This window comes from Entelurus aequoreus, linkage group LG01 (assembly GCF_033978785.1).
Source record: "Entelurus aequoreus isolate RoL-2023_Sb linkage group LG01, RoL_Eaeq_v1.1, whole genome shotgun sequence".
Lineage (NCBI taxonomy): Eukaryota > Metazoa > Chordata > Actinopteri > Syngnathiformes > Syngnathidae > Entelurus > Entelurus aequoreus.
Window position 1 is genome coordinate 69541492 of NC_084731.1, and position 23404 is coordinate 69564895.

Genomic DNA, 23404 nt, shown 5'->3' on the forward strand with positions numbered 1-23404 from the left:
CCGTTCACCTAACCCAGGGGTCGGCAACCCGCGGCTCTATTAGCGCCGCCCTAGTGGCTCTCTGGAGCTTTTTCAAAAATGTATGAAAAATGGAAAAAGATGATGGGAAAAAAAACAATTTTTTGTTTTAGTATGGTTACTGTAGGAGGACAAACATGACACAAACCTCCCTAATTGTTATAAAGCACACTGTTTATATTAAACAGGCTTCACTGATTCGAGTATTTGGCGAGCGCCGTTTTGTCCTACTAATTTTGACGGTCCTTGAACTCACCTTAGTTTGTTTACATGGATAACTTTCTCAGACTTTCTAGGACGTGTTTTATGCCACTTCTTTTTCTGTCTCGTTTTGTCCACCAAACCTTTAACGTTGTGCATGAATGCACAAAGGTGAGTTTTGTTGATGTTATTGACTTGTGTGGAGTGCTAATCAGACATATTTGGTCACTGCATGACTGCAAGCTAATCGATGCTAACATGCTATTTAGGCTAGCTATATGTACATATTGCATCATTATGCCTCATTTGTAGCTATATTTGAGGTCATTTAGCTTCCTTTAAGTCATCTTAATTCAATTTATATCCCATGACACACTATCTGTATGTAATATGGCTTCTAATTTGTTGCGGCTCCAGACAGATTTGTTTTTGTATTTTTGGTCCAATATGGCTCTTTCAACATTTTGGGTTGCCGACCCCTGACCTAACCCAAGGTTCATAAAGCTTATATATTTAACCAAAGTTATGTACGTACGGGCAAGCAATCAAATGTTTGAAAGCGCGCGGGTGGGACCTGATATTCAGCTGGGAATGACTACAACAGTAAATAAACACAAGACATATGTATACTCTATTAGCCACAACACAACCAGGCTTATATTTAATATGCCACAAATTAATCCCGCATAACAAACACCTAGGTGTTTGTTATGCTAGCTCCTAGCTCCTAGCTACTAGCTCGAGCTAGTTATAGCAGGCGATCAAATGTTTGGAAGCGTACTCACGGTATCGCGTCTGCGTCTGTTAACGAAGTCAAAGTCCTCCTGGTTAGAGTCTCTGTTGTCCCGAGTTCTTCGATCTTGACTGCATCTTTTGGGAATGTAAACAATGAAACACCGACTGTGTTGTGTTGCTGACTTCCCTCGCAAAATACTCCGCTTCGCACCGACTTTCTTCTTTGCTTGCTCAGCTTCTTTCTCCATAATGCAATGAACAAATTGCAACAGATACACCAACACAGATGTCCAGAATACATCCAGAATGAGATGAAAACAGCTATTTCGTATTGGCTTCAATGTGGAAGCCATACCTGTGTTCTACTGGCTACGTCACGCGCATACGTCATCCTCAGAGGCGTTTTGAACCGGAAGTTCCCCGGGAAATTTAAAATTGCGCTTTATAAGTTAACCCGGCCGTATTGGCATGTGTTGCAATGTTAAGATTTCATCATTGATATATAAACTATCAGACTGCGTGGTCAGTAGTAGTGGGTTTCAGTAGGCCTTTAAAGCGTTTCCGCTGTCCGCCGCGTGAGCGCTTTCCATGGTGCTGTTCACCGTACAGGAGCATTTTTGGTAGGCGTTCATCTGACATGCGGCAGACATGGCCAGCCCATCTCAGCTGGGAACGCTTGAGGATGACATAGATGCTATCCATCTCAGCCCTGTGGAGGACCTCAGTGTCTGGGATCTTGTCCTGCCACCTGATGTTGAGCAGCCTCCTGAGGGATCTCATGTGGAAGGCGTTAAGCTGTTTAGCATGCCGGCTGTATACAGTCCAGGTCTCACAGGCATACAGCAGGGCGGGTAGGACAACAGCACGGTAGACGTTAAGTTTGGTCCGTAGGCTAAGCCCTCTGCGCTCCCAGACAGAACTGCGGAGTCGGCCAAATGCAGCACTTCCATGCGCTATCCTATGCATGACCTCCTCGTCGATGTTGCCCACGCGTGACAAGGTGCTACCCAGGTAGACAAACTTTTCAGCAGCTTTGAGGTCCTCACCATTTACGCTGACGAGGGGCTCAGTGTACGGGTCTCCAGGAGCAGGTTGATGCATAACCTCTGTTTTCTTTGTACTAATGGTGAGTCCAAAGTCTGAGTATGCTGTGGCAAAGTTGTTCATGCTCCGTTGCATTTCCAGCTCGTTGGAAGCATTCAGGGCACAGTCGTCCGCAAAGAGAAAGTCGTGAACCTTGGCGGTCTGTACTTTTGTCTTTGCCTGGAGTCTTCGCAGATTAAACAGCTTGCCATTAGTGCGGTAGCGCAGGTCTATCCCCATGTCCCCAGACCGGAAAGCATCTGTCAGCATGGCTGAGAACATCATACTGAACAGAGTGGGTGCCAGAACATAGCCTTGTTTGACTCCATTTTCCACATGGAAAGGCTCAGATGATGCGCCGTTGTCTTGGACTTGTGCCTGCATTCCATCATGGAATTCACGGACCATGTTTATGAAGATGTTAGAGCAGCCAAACTTGGCCATGATCTTCCAGAGGCCCTCTCGGCTGACAGTGTCGAAGGCCTTCGTCAGATCTACAAAGGTGGAGTATAGAGTGACGTTCTGTTCTCTGCACTTCTCTTAGAGTTGGCGAGCGGCGAAGATCATGTCCACTGTACCACGACCCTGCCTGAATCCGCATTGGCTCTCCAGTAGGAGGTCTTCATGTTCAAGATGTTCCGTCAGGCGGTTTAGCAGAATTCTGGCCAGGATCTTTCCTGCTACAGACAGCAGAGTAGTTGTTGCAGTCCTGCCTGTTGCCCTTGCATTTGTATAGATGGACGATGAAGGCGTCTTTGAACTCTTGTGGCGGCTTCCTTTGGTTCCACATGGTGCAGAATAGGTTTACCAGTTGTTTGGTCAGAGGTGGTCCACCAGCTGTGTAGATTTCTGCTGGAATTGCATCAGCACCAGGTGCTTTGCCATTTGGAAGTCCTCTGATGGCTTTGATGACCTCAGCTTCCATTGGTGGTTCGTCAAGTGAGGTGTTGACAGGGACTTGGGGGAGGCGTGCAATGGTTTCGTCATTAATGGCTGAGGGGCGGTTGAGAACACTGTGGAAGTGCTCAGCCCAGCGCTCAAGGATCTTCTCTCTGTCTGTGACCAGTGTGCTGCCATCAGCACTGAGGAGAGGAGGAGATCCTGATGTTGTGGGCCCGTAGATGGCCTTGAGGGTGCTGTAGAACTTCTTGTTGTCATTCTGGTCTGCATAGGACTGGATCTCTTCAGATTTTCGGCAGAGCCAGTCGTCCTGCATCCGACGCAGCTCCCGCTGGATGGTTGCTTTGATGTTCTTGAGGGCAGACTGTTTTTGAGAGGATGTTGGATCACTGAGGTGGGCTTTTTGCAGACGATGTTTCTCCTGGAGAAGATCTCTGATGTGATCATCGTTCTCATCAAACCAGTCCTGTTGCCTGCGGGCTGTAGGTCCTACTGCATTGAGAGCAGCAGTGTAGACGGTGTCTCTGAACGCAGCCCAGTCCTCCTCGAGATTCCCTGAGGGTTTCAGGTCCTGCAGTTTGCTGGTGAGCTCTTCAGTCAGGGATTGCGTGACAGAGGCTTTGGTGAGCCTGGAAACGTTCAAGCGCTTCGTAAATTTGGAACCTTGAGGCCTTCTGGGAGGATGGATCTTGATGTTCAGCTTAGACACAAGGAGCCTATGGTCAGTCCAGCACTCTGCACCGCACACCGCCTTTGTAACCCTGACATCCTGTCTGTCCCTTTGCCTCACGATGACATAGTCCAGTGGGTGCCAGTGTCTTGAGCGGGGATGCATCCATGAGGTCCTGTTGCGCTTTGGGAGGCTGAAAACTGAGTTGGTGATCAAGAGCTCATGTGCCGCACAGGTCTCCAGCAGAAGGGTGCCATTGCTGTTACAGCTGCCCATGCCATGTTTGCCGAGGACTCCTTCCCATGACTTGTGATCAGTGCCGACCCTGGCATTGAAGTCACCGAGGATGATGAGCTTGTCTGCCCTGGGCACTGCCGCGATGGTAGCGTTCAGGTCTTCATAGAACCTCTCCTTCACATCGTCTGTGTTCGTCATCGTGGGGGCATAGGCACTGATGAGTGTGGCCGAGTGTTTTCCTGGAAGAGGCAGGCGCAGCGTCATCAGGCGGTCACTGACACCTTTGGGAAGTGCAGCCAGCTTACTGACCAAGTTGGATTTAATGGCAAAGAAAACTCCTGCCTCACGCCGCTCTGCTTCAGTGCGGCCTATCCAGAAGAACGTATAGCCAGCACCAGTCTCTGTCAACTGTCCCTCTCCAGCTAGACGTGTCTCGCTGAGAGCAGCGATCTGGATGCCGTACCGGTCCAGCTCTCTGGTGATCAGGGCAGTTCTCCTCTCAGGTCTTGATAGGTCACCAGTCCTATCAAAAAGTGTGCGCACATTCCATGCGCCAAGGGTGATCGGTGTCACCTTTTTCTTTTTTCCTTGTTTCTTACCGCTGGTAATGGGACTCCTGCCAGCTGCGGCTAGCTGGCCAGGAAGAGGTGAGGCAGGCAATTTTTGGGGCACCTTTTCTAGCCCGTTCCTCATGCCAGGAGGTAGGCAGTGCATTCCTACAGAGGGCTGCCTAGTTGCTCGGGGGGCTGCCGAAGTCCAGTGCTGCCTCAGTCATTGGACAGCGACCCTATGGCCCGAGCCGCCTGCGTGCGAGTTTGTGACTATGGCTTCCAGTGAAGTCCACACCTGCCACTTGGCCATGTGCCCGACGCCGCAGGACTTGGGTGAGGGTGGGGGAGATTGCGGGGGTTGTGTGTGTGTGTGTGTGTGAAGTCATGACTTGCGCGGTGCATTGGATTTAAGTGAGGGTGGGTTGCGCAGCGCCGACCTCACTCTCTCGCCCGAGTCCACCTGTATCCAGTGGCAAGACAGAGTCGAGACGGCTGGAGATGGATCCAGGTGCAGTAGATGGCCTGGATACATTATAGCATAACACATCCAGCCCGTAGCGCTCCACAGAGCCTGCTGGTGTTGCCATTCAGCCCGTTGAACCTCTGAGGGTTTCTTCCGCGCAGTCAGCCGAGAACCAGTCTTCTACCCCAGTGTGCTGGCTAGGCTAGGAACCACGGGAAGTGCCATACAGGCATGCAGGAGGACCAGGACTATCAGTAGGGATATTTCCTTAGCTAGAGGACCCTTGCTGAGGTAAGGTGCTACCTCTCTACAGCCTGCGGTTGTAGTTTAACGTCATACCCAGGACATATGTTCGGAGGTGTACCGAACGAGTTTCCACACGAACGAGTTTCCACACGAACATATGAAGTAGCCGCCTAAGCTAAAGTCTTAACAAGCTGCTCCGCTTTCTGCCTCTTCTCTGTCAGTACTCTACACAGCACCCAGCATTGTCCCACCCACACAACCATCTGATTGGTTACACCAGAGCGATAACAGCCAATCAGCAGTGCGTATTCAGAGCGGTAACAGCCAATCAGCAGTGCGTATTCAGAGCGCATGTAGTCAGTGCTTAGCGTTTAGCAGGTAAGTATCAGGCAGCGGACTCTCCCCAAATTATAATAAACACCTCCCAGTCAACTACTAGTAACATCACTATGAGCCCGTTGACCTTCTAGAAATATAAAAGGCAGCTCAGATCGCTCGCAGTCCTGGCTTGAGGTGAAGGCTAATTAGCTTTTAGCGTAACGTTAGCTCATTTTGCGGGGTGTGTGTGTGTGTGTGTGTGTGGGTGTGTGTGCGTTATGGACAGCAAAGCCCTGTCTGTCTGTTATTTCACTTTAACTTTTTCTGTGTTGATTGAGCTGTGTTTAAGCAGCAAAAAAGGACATTATGTTAAATGAAGAGTTTCTGTCTCTGATAGTTGATATAATAATGTAACTGCATCATTAAGCCTACATGAATTCCATGGTGTTCAGGGATGAATAGTCTCTCCTATTGCTATTGTACTATTTTTTCAGCTATAGTTACATTAATCATTAGTAATGGAGCAGCTTAGTTTTGAATGACAGGATCCCTGCTATCACATGTTAACAAAAATACAAAATTTACATATTAAAAATCAACTACAGGCTTCCCAAATGCTGTAATAAATTAAGCATGATGAGTTAACTTGAAACACAACACGCTCGCTCCACTAACCGGAATCGGCGATTGTCAAATATCCAATCAGGTCAACAGTAAATTCTTTCCACTTGTACACTCAGCGGTTTACGCGCGGTTACCAGGTCTGCAGGTATTCTTTCCACTCCCAACGTCCAGTTCTTTCCCGCCGCCAGTACCGACAATGACGGCGAATGGCTGCAAAAGCCATCGAGCACAAACCCACCTGTCTAAGCACGCAATTCAATAGCACGGCTGTCCTCATAATCGCCGTTAAAGTCGCCTTTACAACGGGCCATAAATCCTGGAGAGGAATAATTGAGAGAAGCGGTCCCCCTTGTGTGCATAAAAGACAAGGGAAACAAAGCATCTATTCATTTTTTTTAAGCTGAGTTGCTGCAGCATCCAGAGGAGTGGGCTGGAATAGTCATACAGGAAGTAGACCAGGACCTCTTGTCAGTGGACCAAATACACCTCCTGCGATACAGTGTTGTACACATCATGGAGGTGTGATACCATCTTACTCACCCTTTCATTCTGTCCCATTTTCCCAAGCTCTGGAATCCTTGCTGTGAATATTCTAAAACTGAATCACACTCCATCATATCCAGGAGTTGGACCGGCGTTTAACAAGGTCACTCCTGTTTTGGAACAAACTGCCCGCTCACTCATCTGCTTTTTCCCTTTGTGCGCCGTCTTTTAGGTCGTGTGATGGAGAATATTGGCCTCATAAAAGTAAAATCTGGATTTACACCGCAGCTCTAAAGGGCCTCATTCAGATTTAGGGCCAACACCTGAAACAACTTGTACAAATTGCACATAAACGACTACATTAGTGTTAATCTGTGGTACACTTCCTCCAGTACACCATTGTTGGGTCGCCAGCGCCTCACAGAGGGCCGCCAAAAATACACTACAACTTAATCGCTTCTTCAACATGGTTCACCAACCAAAACCTTGATATGTTTAGTAAGAGAAACAATGTAAACGTGAATAATTGGTTCTCGCCTCAACAAAAGTCTCTATTTTAGTAAAAAACTGTACACCTTGAAGACACTATAATGTACCGTATTTTTCGGACTATAAGTCGCAGTTTTTTCATAGTTTGGCCGGGGGTGCGACTTATACTCAGGAGCGACTTATGTGTGAAATTATTAACACATTACCGTAAAATATCAAATAATATAATTTAGCTCATTCACGTAAGAGACTAGACTATAAGATTTCATCGGATTTAGCGATTAGGAGTGACAGATTGTTTGGTAAACGTATAGCATGTTCTATATGTTATACTTATTTGAATGACTCTTACCATAATATGTTACGTTAACATACCAGGCACGTTCTCAGTTGGTTATTTATGCCTCATATAACGTACACTTATTCAGCCTGTTGTTCACTATTCTTTATTTATTTTAAATTGCCTTTCAAATGTCTATTCTTGGTGTTGGGTTTTATCAAATAAATTTCCCCAAAAAATGCGACTTATACTCTAGTGCGACTTATATGTTTTTTTCCTTCTTTATTATGCATTTTCGGCCGGTGCGACTTATACTCCGGAGCGATTTATAGTCCGAAAAATACGGTACTATGAAGGCAGATTGCATGTGTTTTTTAAAAATGCTATTGTTTTGCTGCAAATCATACTTCTACGTGTACACGTACATGTACTGAAAAATACGGTACACTATATTGCCAAAAGTACAAACCCCGTTTCCATATGAGTTGGGAAATTGTGTTTGGCCCCTTAGTTTCAGTGAAAGGAACTTTGAATGCTCCAGGATACCAAAACATTTTGGACAATTCCATGCTCCCAACCTTGTGAGAACAGTTTGGAGCGGGCCGCTTCCTCTTCTAACATGACTGTGCACTAGTACACAAAGACATGGATGACAGAGTCTGGTGTGGATGAGCTTGACTGGCCTGCACAGAGTCCTGACTTGAACCTGGATGAATTAGAACGGAGACCGAGAGCCAGGCCTTCTCCACCAACATCAGTGTGTGACCTCACCAATGCACTTTTGGAAGAATGGTGGAAAATTCCTATAAACACACTCCGCAACCTTGTGGACAGCCTTCCCAGAAGATTTGAAGCTGTAATAGCTGCAAAAGGTGGACCCACAGCATATTGAACCCTATGGGTTAGGAATGGGATGGCACTTCAAGTTCATATGTGGGTCAAGGCAGGTGGCCAAGTACTTTTGGCAATATAGTGTATATATACACTGTATATCATTAGCAAACCAAAATAACAAGGAGGTAATAGCTCAACAATCTTTTTTTATCCAAACACAAAATTACAGTAAGCTTGAATGTCAACACATACAAGTTTTGTTGGTGTGCTCAAAAAAACAAAAACAGAAAATAATTTTACAATGTGTGGGAATTTTTGTGGCATTGTTGAGCACCCTGGAAGTTTCTGAGTTATAAAAGAGCGATGGCTTTATGTAGTCACCGATAGCATTAGCACAAACTAGCAGTATGAGGCAATCCTTCATCGGCTTGTGTCCCGGTAGTAAGGCTGCAGCTAACGATTATTTTTCAAAAGATGATTTTTTTCGGTTAATCTATAGATTATTTTTTCGATTAATCTATAGATTATTTTTCCTTTTACCGACTATTTTTTTATTTAAAATAAGATGAAAAAATAAATGTAGGCCAGTTTTTTCAAAAGCCATGGCTTTTATTTACAAAAAAAAAGAAGTATGGCCACTCAGTCAACATTGACTACAACATGACAAAATATTCTGTAACAATGTAAACATTTAAAACTTTTAACATTTAACAAAATTAAAAGTAGCTTATTTGCTTTTTAATGTGCAAATATAAAAGTAAACATCCAGTGCAAATCTTAATATTCTGCAATAGTATAAGCATTTCACAAGTAAAAGTATTGCTTATTTTGCTTTAAAATGTGCAAAAATAAAGATAAACATCCAATACAAAAAAGTGCAAAACGAAATATTCTGTAACAACAGTGTAAACATTTCAACAAAAGTGAAAGTATTGCTTATTTGCTAAAATGTGCAAAAATAAAGATAAACATCCAATACAAAAAAGTGCCAATCTAAATATTCTGGAGCACTGTAAACATTAAGTATTGCTTTTAAAATGTGCAAAATAAACATCCAGCCCAACACAGTACACAATAACCAATTCTACTCATTCCAGTGAGTGACTAACAGTTGTAATGAAGAAAGGTTAGCATGTCTACATGCTCTGGTTCTTTTCTTGTTTACAATATTCCCAGCAGCTGAAAATAGGCGCTCAGAAGGGGTCGATGTGGCTGGAACTGAGAGGTAATTAGCCTTCACCTCAAGCCAGGACTGCGAGTAAGCTGAGCTCCAGTTTATATTCCTAGAAGGTCAACGGGCTCATAGTGATGTTACTAGTAGTTGACTTGGAGGTGTTTATTATCATTTGGGGAGAGTCCGCTGCCTGATGCTCACCTGCTAAACACCTATCTGCTCCACGCTGAAGTGCTGACTACATGCGCTCTGAATACGCACTGCTGATTGGCTACTAACGTTTTGAATACGCACTGCTGATTGGCTGATAGCGCTTTCTGTGTACCAATCAGATGGTTGTGTGGGTGGGACAATGCTGCGTGCTGAGACAGGAGCAGAAGGAGCAAAGCAGCTTGTTAAGACTTTAGCTTTAGCTTAGAAACTCGTTCGGTACACCCCTGTACCGAACCGAAAGCCCCGTACCGAAACGGTTCAATACAAAACACGTACCGTTACACCCCTAGCAGATACAAATGACACATTCATGTTTTTGTGTAATGATGACAACGTATGCTCACGCGGACGATTGACTAGTTGATGGTTGATGGTTTTCTTTTCAAATGTTCGTTCATAGCCGTTGTGCTGCTATGATAGGCCATTTCCGCTCGACACAGTGTGCATACAACAACATTATTAGGCCGTGTATTGAAATACTCCCACACTTTTGACGACTTTTGGCGTGATTTTTTCCCCCTCGCTCGCACCGTCTGCTTTGCGCTCCGCCATGACGGTAGTGTGACGTAAATATGCGACGCGTCGACGCACAAAAACGGCGTCGACGTATTTACGTAACCGATGACGTCGACTAGGTCGACGCGTCGTTTCAGCCTTACCCGGTAGTGCCTTCTCCTTTCATTGTACCAAAGGTCCGCTGTGGCATTTTTTTGGTCTCATCACAATTTAAGACTTGCAAAAGAACAAATCCCCATTTGAAGCGTTTCTGTGATCTCGAAGACCGGCCGACACAACCCTGACCGGCGCGAGGTACGCCAATTGTGGAAATAAACTCGTCACAAGTGCCGCCAGCCTTCAAGCTCCTGGAAATGTGTCTGCGGGATGTAAACAGGATGTGACCTAGGGGGCCCCGCCTTTTCAAAATGGCAAATAGAGCCGTTCATGAATCGAGGTTCTGTCACGCCAAATTTCTTTCCTCTACAAAAACCTTCCCTCCCCCATTTACTTCCGGGGCTGCGTCCAATAAAATCACAAAGTTGCCGGGGGTCCTTAACCTGCACGCGACTGTCCTGTTTCGCGCCTGTACAAAAAACAAAACAATAATCGATTTCTTCAGATTCCAGCAGCTGTCAAAGACGAAGTATCCTTCCAGCGACGGGCAGTCAAAGCCGAAGTGCTATCGATCGCTGTCAATGACGTAAGAGGAAACATGACCACAGAAGTAAATGGGGGAGAGAAGGTTTTTGTAGAGGGAAGAAATTTGGCGTGACAGTTCCACTGTACCGTACTCAGTTGTAATACACTTTTCCACCACTGGTAGCAGTAATGACAATATCAAACAAACAGAAGAAGTCTGGAGCCAAAGTCATAGGGAAGTTTCTTAAGTGCAAAAATTATGACTGAAGTGGTGAAGCTGTGTTTTTATTGGCACTTTGATTTTATCGACAGTTTATTAAAAAAAAAACACGTATATTATTATTTAGTTAGAATTTTATTTTTGTTAAAATTTATTTTCCGTCAGTCCTTTCTTTTGCAATATATTTGATTATTTATTTTAGTAATCCGCCTGACCTAAGCCTTGATAACAATCTTTGTGGTTTCCTATCATTTGACAAGGTTTGTTCTGTTCAACTGTAAGCAGGTTAGATACAAATATTTGAATACCATTCAAATCGAGAGTAAGATATTACTAATTCAGTGTCACATTTTTGAGTGGGCCCCGTGCCCCTCTGTAGTAGAAACGTCAAAAAGACTGCAATCTGTGGTTGAATACATGACCTCATTTGCATAAATGGCCTTAACATGTGTGTGTAGTTTTTCATGAGACAAAAAGTGACTAAAAACATAAAAAGAAAAAAAAATGGTTAGACACACAAATTTTCGTGTCTCGCTTCTTTTTATTTTTATTTTTTATTTTAAAAAAAATACAGCCAGAGCCTCCTGTAAGTGCTTTAAAATAGAGGTTGGGGGGGACACTTGGACACCCGCTGCTCATTGAGAAGAGCGATAGGTGCTTTCATATTTGAATCTCTAAAAATCTTCAATAAAACCCAGAAAGAGTCTCTCGGTTTTTAGGGACATAGCTATCAATTGTTTTAGAAATGGAGTAATCTATTGATTAGTTTGATACAACACATTTTATAGCCTCAGTGCGTATTTTAGGGAAAATATTTGAAATAAAAAAAATACTGTTTGTCATAACATTTATACGTATACTCTTTTTAAAATTGCACTTTTAAGATGTGTGCGTTATTAATTTAAAAAAAAAAATGTTCCGCTTCGATCACAACACACACTCAGTTGCAGCGGTCCGCATATTTAAAGTTCCACAGTCAGGATTTTATCTTTTTTCATGACATATTCTCATTCAACGACTTATCAAATCAACAGAATATAAATCAAAGCTTCTTTGAATTAATCAACCCCTAGTAGCTTTGAGCCAAATCGCTTCTTTATTTTTCAAAAGACAGCCCAGAGGGGTCAAAGTAGTCGCTGATCCCTCTTGCTAGGTCTTCTTATTCTCTGCCAGGCCAGGTGAGTGTGTGTTGAGAAACACAGTACCAAGTTGTAGCGACAAGCTTCATTCTCAGTCGTGTTGAAATGTTTTGTGTGTAAGAGCCGGGGCCACATGAATTGGGGGGCCGCCACAAATAAATGATTGTACAAGAAACATTTCAACTTCGGGTCTAATCACAACAAATATGTTTGAATCTGCTTTCTGTAGGGACCAAGTGTGTGCATGTTGGACCAGATAACAAGGTACGCGATAAAGGGGTGCACAAAAATGCGGATTCCAAATAAATTCAGTTTCATAATTTCAATAAGAATACATTTAAAGAAATACATTTTAGGCCATCTTCATGCAACCAAACTGTAACCTGCTTTAAACAAAGTTTCATTATAAATGCTGCTGCTCGAATCCTGACTAGAACCAGGAGAGTGGTCTACTGCTGACATGTTAGAACCATCTCCAGCTCTGAGAACCTCAGGGAGTGGCCTCCTGCTGACATGTTAGAACCATCTCCAGCTCTGAGAACCTCATGGAGTGGTCTCCTGCTGACATGTTAGAACAAAATGAACCATCTCCAGCTCTGAGAATCTCAGGGAGTGGTCTCTTGCTGACATGTTGGAACCATATGAACCATCTCCAGCTCTGAGAACCTCAGGGAGTGGTCTTCTGCTGACATGTTAGAACCATATGAACCATCTCCAGCTCTGAGAACCTCAGGGAGTGGTCTCCTGCTGGTGCCCAGGCCTTAAATCCATGCTGGAAACACTTTCATTGTGCTTATGACAACTGAAAGTATTTTATCTATCCTATTTGTTTTATATTTGAAAGACCGTATAATAGTTTGATGATTTTATTTTGATGTAACTGTCTGTAAGGCACCTTGAATTGTGTACAAATAAATAAAGGTGCCTTATGATACCAAATAATACATAGCTAGAATGGCCCAGACCTTCTCATCCCTGACGTGATGTAATGACTACATGGCTGTGTGTTGCAGGAGTACTGGACCCCCAACAACCCCATGCAGAGCACCATCATCCTCCTCATCGAGCAGATCGTGGTGGCGCTGGGCGGCGAGTTCAAACTCTACCTGCCTCAGCTCATCCCGCACATGCTGCGCGTCTTCATGCATGACAACAGCACCGGGCGCGGCGTCACCATCAAGGTAGGCAAACAACAACGATCTTTGCTCTCTGGGCCGGAGACCACTCGCTACAAGTATGCTGGTGTAAAAAAAAAAAAAAAACTGCAAGGAGATGGGCATGAGTGGCGCTCATGCATGTATCAGGACCCGGTCGCCCGTCTCTCATTCTTTTGTCCAACTGAAAGTTGACTTCACTCTCTCTCCAGGCTAGTACTTCATGACACTAGTAATATTATAATATGTGTGTACATATTAGGGTAGTCCCGATACCAATATTTTGGTACCGGTACCAAAATATATGTTGATACTTTTCTAAACAAAGGGGACCACAAAAAATTTCATTATTGGCTTTTTTTTTTACAAAAAGTCTTAGGGTACATGAAACATATGGTTATTATTGCAATTGTGTCCTTAAATAAAATAGTGAACATACTAGACAACTTGTCTTTTAGTTGTAAGTAAACAAACAAAGACTCCTAATTAGTCTGCTGACGTATGCAGTAAGATATTGTGTCATTTATCTACCTATTATTTTGTCTACATTATGAGGGACAAACTGTAAAAATTGATTATTAATCCACTTGTTCATTTACTGTTAATATCTGCTTATTTTCTCTTTTAACATGTTCTACCTACACTTCTGTTAAAATGTAATAATCACTTATTCTTCTCTTCTTTGATACTTTACATTAGTTTTGGATAATACCACACATTTAGGTATCGATCCGATACCAAGCAGTTACAGGATCATACATTGGTAAAATTCAAAGCCCTCATGTGTCCAGGGATGTATTTCCTGACTTTATAAACATAATATGATTTTTTTTAAAAGGAAATACATTTTGTGACGATAAAAAATATCGATGTAATCATAGTAGTATTGACTAGATACGTTCTTGTACTTGGTATCATTACAGTGGATGTCAGGTGTAGATCCACCCATGGCGTTTGTTTACATTGTGACGTTGGTGAGCTATTGTATCCTCCTACGGTGTGTAGTGAAGCATGTTTAGCTACTCTTCGTCCTGCAGTGATAATGATACTTGTAAGAAACTTACTTTATTTGGATTAGTGATTTAGTAGTAGCTAAAAGACTGCCGAATGCGGATGGATGTTAGCTGCTAGCTAGCTTGCCTGAGTGTGTTTGAGGGTTATAACTTCACCTTTATCTTTGGTTTTTAGGCCAAAATGCGTCCATTCTCCCTATTCTGTCTACACACTGTGTCTGCTTGTAAGTACTCTGTGTGTGTGCACTGCCGAACATGCTCCTCTGCTCGTAAACCCAGCAATGTCACGACGTGACGACGCGCCGTCATGCCCGTTAGGAAAAAAAATGGAGAACCGGTACTTTTCAAACAGAGTATAGTACCGTTTTTAAATCATTAGTACCGCGATACTTTACTAGTACCGGTATACCGTACAACCCTAGTACATAGATAATGAAACAGGGTGGGAACGAAGGCCAGTTCTAAGGCGTTCTTTTCGGCTTAAAGGTGGACAAATATTCCTCTATCATGGACATGAAACAGATACTGGTACTGATGGTGATACTGTTGGCTTTTTCCAGTACAACATGATGCCAAAAATATTGTGTTGTTCATCCAAAAGTGACACTGAAACGCTCAGATGACCAATTTCACTTACCGTATTTTTCGGACTATAAGTCGACGTTTTTTTCATAGTTTGGCCGTGGGTGCGACGTATACTCCGTAGCGACTTATGTGTGAAATTATTAACACATTACTGTAAAGTATCAAATAATATTATTTATCTCATTCGCGTGAGCGACGAAGAAAATGTCCGCAATCGTCACACACACGTCAGCAATCGTCACTCACACGCCAACCAATAATAATTTGGCGGGGGTGGGTCATGTCAGAAGTGCATTGTGGGTCCTGGGATGCTAACTGCTATATGCTACTGCCGTAGCTATTAAAATGGATCACATCAACATTGTCGGTAACTTATAAAAACTGAGAAGGGCTGAACTAAAATGGCACAGAAAAGGAAATCATACACTGCAAATTACAAGCTGGACGTAGTGAAATATGCAGCAGTGAACAGCAATCGAGCAGCAGAAAGAAAGGACGCTAACGGGCCGCATACCAGAGGCGACACCGGGGAAGAAGATTTCATCGGATTTAGCGATTGGGAGTGACAGATTGTTTGGTAAACGTATAGCATGTTCTATATGTTATAGTTATTTGAATGACTCTTGCCATGACGTGTTGCGTTAACATACCAGGCACGTTCTCAGTTGGTTATTTGTGCGTAATATGGCGTACACTTATTCAGCCTGTTGTTCACTATTTTTTTTAATTTTAAATTGCCTTTCAATTGTCTATTCTTGTTGTTGGATTTTATCAAATAAATTTCCCAAAAAAATGCGACTTATACTCCAGTGCGACGTATATATGTTTTTTTCCTTCTTTATTGTGCATTTTCGGCCGGTGCGACGTATACTCCGGAGCGACTTATAGTCCGAAAAATACGGTACTATGAAGGCGGATTGCATGTGTTTTTTAAAAATGCTATTGTTTTGCTGCAAATCATACTTCTACGTGTACACGTACACGTACTGGTGGAGTTGTAAATACTGCAATTGGAGACCGTCATTTCCTTAAGTAAATAAATGTTTGTTAAAAAGTACATAAATACAAGGTAATGACACCTATTGCTAAAAATGCATTGATCCGGAAGTGATAGTGTGTGACCCACCCAACAACCAATCATGTCGTGATTTAGGGTCAGGGTTGACCAATAGGATGAAGCGTGGCTAGTGAAGCAGAGGCGTGGTGATAGCAGAAGTGCATAGAAAATGGCTGTGGAGAGCTGAGGCTGTGTAGCGCTCGAGATAGCACTCAGGCCTATAAGCATCATCAAGTTGTTTTTTTTAGTCCTTTCTTTGATTGCCTGGACCGGATCCCGCAATTCATGTATTTTCCGGAGTTAGTTGGCGAGCTAATCCAGAACCAACAAAATGGTAAACGTGACCTGACTGGTCACGTAAAACTCATAAAGACTATTGGATTTTTGATGAGATTATTTTATGTATTTATTAATGTGCATAGTTACAAATAAAAAAATTAATTATTCGATGTGATTAAATTAAAATTAATCTGTTTGCCCGGAATCGAGTACCAAGGCATTTTTTTATGCTACTGTGACGTAATCCACCATAGGGCCAAAAAAAGTTGTGAATACCAGCACTTTGTTTAAGAAGGTGAGAAATGCGGTTAAATTCAAGAAATAACTCGCCCCTCCTTCCTCATCAAACAAGAGCATTTAATACAAGTAATGTTAAATATGTATTTAGACATTTCATTTATATGTATTTCACTCACATTGTTTTCTGCATGTCAAACCAGTATTATTCTGGATAAAACGTGTGTGTGTGTGTGTGTGTGTGTGTGGAAAGTCAGAAAACCTTTACAAACTCTACACGCCATGTTGGTCACCTTTTGGCATCCTTTACTCTTCAAAAATGTGCTAACGTTAAACTTATGAAGGCAGCAAAAGTGATATAGTGGTCTTACAAGTGTAAATAGAAGTGAGCCAAGGATAGTAGTTCCCACGCAATACCGACACTCGAGTATTCAGCAATACAGATATTGATCCAATATCTATTTGTTGCCATTATACATACTTGTGTTATTTAGTAGTGTGGAATGTTGGAAAATGTTTGATCAAACAGAGAACAATGATAGTCATGAAAAACACTAATATATTTATTATTAACCCTCTGGAATGGACTTACACTGTCTTTAGGTTGAAGTGGAGTGTTAATTGCTTTTTTTTGACACCTAGTGGCCACTAATTCATGAAGTTAAGCTCATGACCTGGTAAGTGGAATGATGCGGACACGTTTGCTACTGGATACTTTGCAATACTGCCTTGGAGACTTTGTATGTGTAAGTAATATGCAACTAGCTGTTTGACACTGCAATACTGTTCAATGATTATTACCTTTGCCTAGCTTGTCTGCTAGTGTGTGCTACCTGCTGTGTAGCTACTAGCTCTTAGAAGCCTATAGCCTTGCATTTTTACCTTTAGTGAATGACTTTAGTAAAATAGAAGACATTTATGGCGTCACATTAGTACCAAAAATCCAAGCGCGTAAAAACTGTTATCGCGCGCTGATTCTCCACTTCGTGCGCGAGCGCGACACCCTTTTGCGCGCGCGTGGTGCCTTTGCGCGCGCGCTGTCTCGGTCTGTGCGCTGTCATGTTTCATTTTGGTACTTTGGGGGCGGGCATGCTTAGACCATCCCTTCTTTCTGATTGGCTTTAAAAAAAAAAAAAAAGAAATAAAAAAAATAAGAAAAATACAACTTCAAGTAGGTTGTAAAAAAAGGCAGATGAAGTGAAACTATAGCAATGCTTTTATTTACACTCTCCTGCACACAGATACTCATGTTATGAGAAGTATATTGTTTCAAAAATATTAACATTAATTGTTGATATTTTAAACATCTTTCAGATTACATTGCTCGAATTCAAAAACCACTTTACTACACAATTATTAGGCCCAATGTGCAAGATTATTCTATTAGTATTAGTTATTTTTATGTTTTATCATATCTTAGCTTATTTTTATGTTTTATCATATCTTAGCCTATTTTTATATGGTCTTATTATATTTATATTTCAGTTTTTATTGTATTTTATTTTATTTTATAGTTTTTCATATTGTAGTTTATTTTTATGTTTGATTATATCTTATCTTATTTCATATTATTTTTGGACTTTTACCTGATGTGTATTTTAATTATTTTTAATCCATTTATTTGATCATCTAGTGTTTCCTCAAAGAGCCCTCTGGATCTCCACGTCCAGAGGGTTCCTGTGATTGGCTATTGTCATTGTGTTGTTATTATTATTGTTGTTGTTGTTGTTGTTTGTTTATTTTTATGTACATGTTTGACTGTCTTCATGGGGTATGGGTGTTATTTCTCATTTTGTTTTTAACTATGTAAAGCACTTTGAGCTGCATTTTAAATGTATGAAAAGTGCTTTATAAACAAAAATGTATTATTATTATTTTTAGTAATAGTACCCTTACAATCACTCCAAACCAGTTCAATAACTTACCTCTTTTTCAGCCAACATTTTTTTATCCACTTCTTCCAATGACCCGCCCTGCTATACTTCTGATTGCTCAAAGCCAATCAGAAAGAAGGGGCGGTCTAAGCATGCCCGCCCCCAAAGTACCAAAATGAAACATGACAGCGCACAGACCGAGACAGCACGCGCGCAGAAAGGCACAGCGCGCGCGCAGAAAGGCACAGCGCGCGCGCAGAAAGGCACAGCGCGCGCGCAGAAAGGCACAGCGCGCACGCAAGAAGGCGCCGCGCGCGCAAAAGGGTGTCGTGCGCGCGCACGAAGTGGAGAATCAGCGCGCGATAACAGTTTTTACGCGCTTGGATTTTTGGTACTAATGTGACGCCATAGACATTTCTGTGCTTTTTGGAGGACATTTAGATGCTAACTGGCTGTTGGCATCTAACATTTGAAATCAGTAGTATCCAAACTATGGCACGCGGGCAAATAGAGGCCCACCGGTAGGTTCAATTTGGCCTGCGAGATCTGGCCCACGGAGTGCCTCCAGCTTACTTTTTAATATCTCACGGGATAATTGCTGCAACTTTGTCGCCATCTTGTGTACATTGTGAGTAGTTCAGGTTAATGACCATAAATTGTACTTTGAAAAAGAGCTGCACAGTTCATTTTAATCATGATCACGATTTTGTCCGCTACGATTAAACGAGGGCGATGGCCAGCGATATGAACATTTAAAGAGCAGGCATATCAATTCAAGCGCTTTCACAACCACCAGGGGGGCGACCGAAAGACAGTAGACTAATTTGGTTTTGGCGGTGGGAGGAAGCCGGAATACGCGGATTCCTCCCACCGCCAAAAACATGCACTTGGTTGATTGATAGGTTGATTGGCATCACTAAATGGACCCTAGTGTGTGAATGTGGTCTGTCTATCTGTGTTGGCCCTGCGATGATGTGGCGACTTGTCCAGGATGTACCCCGCCTTCCGCCCGAATGAAGCTGAGATAGGCTCCAGCACCCGCCGCGACCCCAAAAGGGACAAGCGGTAGAAAATGGATGGATGGATGTCCCCCTCTGGAGCCTATCCCAGCTTGCACTCCGGCAGAAGGCGGGTTAGACCCTGGACAAGTGGCAGAGCCAACACAGATAGACAGACATTTGTCTTTTGTCAATTTTGTTTGAGAACTGATTAATTATTTTTTAAATTTTTATTTTGAAATTAAAGCCTAGTTCTCATATTGTTTGTTTGAAATAGAAAGGGCAATGAAAATATGTTTTACATAACATAGTAAATAATCGTGACTTCCATATTGATACAAATAATCGTGTAGCCCTACTTTGTAATGCACACAGCACAGCATCTACTAATATGACCCAATCCAATCAATTGTGAAGAGGAAACAGTACTTTTACTTTGTTACTTGGACTTTCTTATGATGGCTACATGTGTTTATATCAGTGTGGCCCGCGACACAACACAAACTTAGTCAGGAATCTGATGCCTCCATCTAATTTTTAAATATCTGACAGTGTAATTGCTGTAGTTTTGTCACCATCTTGTGGACATCCTGAGTAATTCAGGTTAATGACCATGAATTTCACTTTGGCATGAACACAGAACAGCATTTTTATATATGACCCAATCCAAACAACCTTTCCCACTCATGGCGCAAATAAACCAACATGAAGTCAACACACTTGGTGACACATAACACAACTTTGTGGGTATTATCAGAAAATGTCCAAGCACAACACATAATTCCATTTAAATCCACTACAAAACCTCTGCTAGGTCTTGAAATGTGAATGTAGAACTTGTAAACCTTGCCGCTCGCCTGGGTCTCCCCCAAAGTCCTAAATTATGGTTGGGGGCAAAGACCACCATACATTATCGAAACTTCTAACCCTTAGGTCTACTTAGTCTCTGAGACTTGAGTAGAACCGCAGCGGATGGACCGGGTCACGTACAGTACGAGTCTGCAGAGGAGCCTCCCGGGAATTCCAAATTAGGGAAATGGGACTCTGGTTACCCGCTAATCCAAAAGGAAAACATACTTCCATCTTTTCAAGGAGCTGTTCCTTCCAGCTATCGCCATCTTGCAGCTCTTCTCCTTCTGTTGTATCGTGTGCCCAAACTTTGTCCACTTAGGGGCCGCAGACTGACAAACCAAAGGATATGGGGGCCATTTTGGTCATTTTAAACTTCAAAACTAAAAAATGCCATTTTGGTAGACATTTGCTATTAATGCTGAAGAGTCAAAGCCAAACTGAAATGCTAACAGTTAGCACGCTGGCCAGATAGTGTCATATAACACAAAAATATAAGCTAAAAAAGCTAGCATGCTATCAGTGCTATGCTAACATTACCATGCTTACTGTTAGAAAATATGATTGAGGTTTATACTTGCAAAATTAGCTATAACAAAGTTAGCATGCTAACAGGTGTCATTTGTCAGTAACAAAATGTTTGACGCTGAGTTGTATACCTGCAAAATTTGCAAAAAAAAAATCTGGCTTGCTAATAGAATGCTAACGATTGTGCCGCGGGAGGTTTATACTTGCAAAATTAGCTAAAATAAAGTTAGCATGCTAACAGGTATCATTTGTCAAGTAACAAAATGTTTGACGCTGAGTTGTATACCTGCAAAAGTTGCAAAAAAAAAGTTAGTTTGCTAATAATAGAATGCTAGCGATTGTGCCGCGGGCCGTTTAAAAATTAGCTACGGTCCACAGACGCCCCACAGGCCGCACTTTGGACACTTGTGACATACACTATCACATTATAAAAAAACGTGTGATGCCAGAAGAAACTTGACAAGTACTTGTGTGCTTTCATGTACAGCTGCTGAATCAAAGAATGTGGGGGCCAGTTTGGTAGTTTTCACCTTCAAAACCAGTACCATATATATATATATATATATATATATATATATATATATATATATATATATATATATATATATATATATATATATATATATATATATATATATATATATACACATTTTATTTCTATTAATGCTAAAGAGTCAAAGCCAAACTGAAATGCTAACAGTTAGCACGCTGGCCAGATCGCGTCAATTAACAAAAATTTGAGCAAAATAAAATAAAAATGTTAGCATGCTAAAAAAGTAAAATTTATGACTTTTTAAAATGCCGCTGTGTACACGGACGTAGGGAGAAGTACAGAGCGCCAATAAACCTTAAAGGCACCGCCTTTGCGTGCCGGCCCAGTCACATAATATCTACGGCTTTTCCCACACACAAGTGAATGCAAGGCATACTTGGTCAACAGCCATACAGGTCACACTGAAGGTGGCCGTATAAGCAACTTTAACACTGTTACAAATATGCCCCACACTGTGAACCCACACCAAACAAGAATGACAAACACATTTCGGGAGAACATCCGCACCGTAACACAACATAAACACAACAGAACAAATACCCAGAACTCCTTGCAGCACTAACTCTTGACAATCAACAGTTTTGATTATCATGTCATGTTCGGATGTACATTGTCTTTGCTCCACAGTAAGTCTTTGCTGTTGTCCAGCATTCTGTTAGCCAGTTCAGTTTTAGTTTCGTTCTGCATAGCCTTCCCTAAGCTTCAATGCCTTTTCTTAGGGACACTCGCCATTTGTTTATTTTTGGTTTAAGTATTAGACACCTTTTTACCTGCACGCTGCCTCCGGCTGTTTCCGACATCTACAAAGCAATTAGCTACCTGCTGCCACCTACTGATATGGAAGAGTATAACGTGGTAAGTCTGCCGATCTACAGATAGCACAGACACTCAACAACGGCACATTATTTGCGGATTATAATTACTGGTTTGCAAAAAATATTTTTTACCCAAATAGGTGAAAGTAGATAATCTCCCACGGCACACCAGTCTGTATCTCACGGCATACTAGTGTGCCGCGGCACAGTGGTTGAAAAACACTGCACTATTGCACTTTGAAAAAAAGTTTTTTTCCCCTGTTACGTCGAAAGAAACCTCTTCAGTAGTGGTGTGCTTTCATGTCCAGCTGCTGAACGCCATCCAGCTGTTTGGTGCCAACCTGGACGACTACCTGCACCTGTTGCTGCCTCCCATCGTCAAGCTCTTTGATGCGCCCGATGTCCCCCTGCAGGCCCGCAAGTCAGTAGCCATGCTTTGTCATCTTTAGCCTAACGGTATGCAGTCATTTGCCTGGGTGTTGTGCTTTTGCACGTACCGTACCAATCACCACTAGTTGTTGTTTTCATGGCCTTTTCAAACACTCAAACAATTGAGCATGATTACGCCAAAAAACAGCAGCAATTTCATGAAGAGTGGTGCATTTAAAGTGTCCTAGTATTTTCCACCATTTTAAATAAGTCTCAGAGATTCTACCATAGTGATTGGTGCTGGAATTTAGGAAGTAATGTGGGTAAGCCTTACTGAGAACACAACATTCCAGGGCTGATATTCGATAAGTTGATGAACCGAATGATAAATGAAAATTAAGTGGGTCAGTTTTCCATATGTGGGCGTTTGTACTACGTAACCCAAAAGCAGTGAAGTTGTCACGTTGTGTAAATGGTAAATAAAAAGAGAATACAATGATTTGCAAATCCTTTTCAACTTATATTCAATTGAATAGACTGCAAAGACAAGATATTTCATGTTCACACTGAGAAACGTTATTTTTTGCAAAAATTAGCTCATTTGGAATTTGATACCTGCAACATGTTTCAAAAAAGCTGGCACAAGTGGCAAAAAAGACTGATAAAGTTGAGGAATGCTCATCAAAGACTTATTGGGAACATCCCACAGGTGAACAGGATAAATGGGAACAGGTGGGTGCCATGATTGGGTATAAAAGCAGCTTCCATGAAATGCTCAGTCATTCACAAACAAGGATGGGGCGAGGGTCACCACTTTGTCAACAAATGTCTGAGCAAATTGTTTAAGAACAACATTTCTCAACCAGCTGTTGCAAGGAATTTAGGGATTTCACCATCTACGCTCCGTAATATCATCAAAAAGGTTCAGAGAATCTGGAGAAATCACTGCATGTAAGCCATGATGGTACAGACCTTGGATCCCTCAGGCGGTACTGCACCAACAAGCGACATCAGTGTGTAAAGGATATCACCACATGGGCTCAGGAACACTTCAGAAAACTACTGTCAGTAACTACAG

At 42.3% G+C, this 23404-nt stretch overlaps 1 protein-coding gene across 1 annotated transcript in view; it reads left to right on the forward strand.

The window, feature by feature from the left end:
* Nucleotides 1-23404, forward strand: part of LOC133656329 (serine/threonine-protein kinase mTOR-like) — a 274420-nt gene that overhangs the window by 4478 nt on the left and 246538 nt on the right. The window contains exons 3-4 of the mRNA XM_062057364.1: nt 13029-13196; nt 22266-22378. Of these exons, the coding sequence (XP_061913348.1) occupies nt 13029-13196; nt 22266-22378 (281 nt within the window). The remainder of the gene's footprint in view (nt 1-13028; nt 13197-22265; nt 22379-23404) is intronic.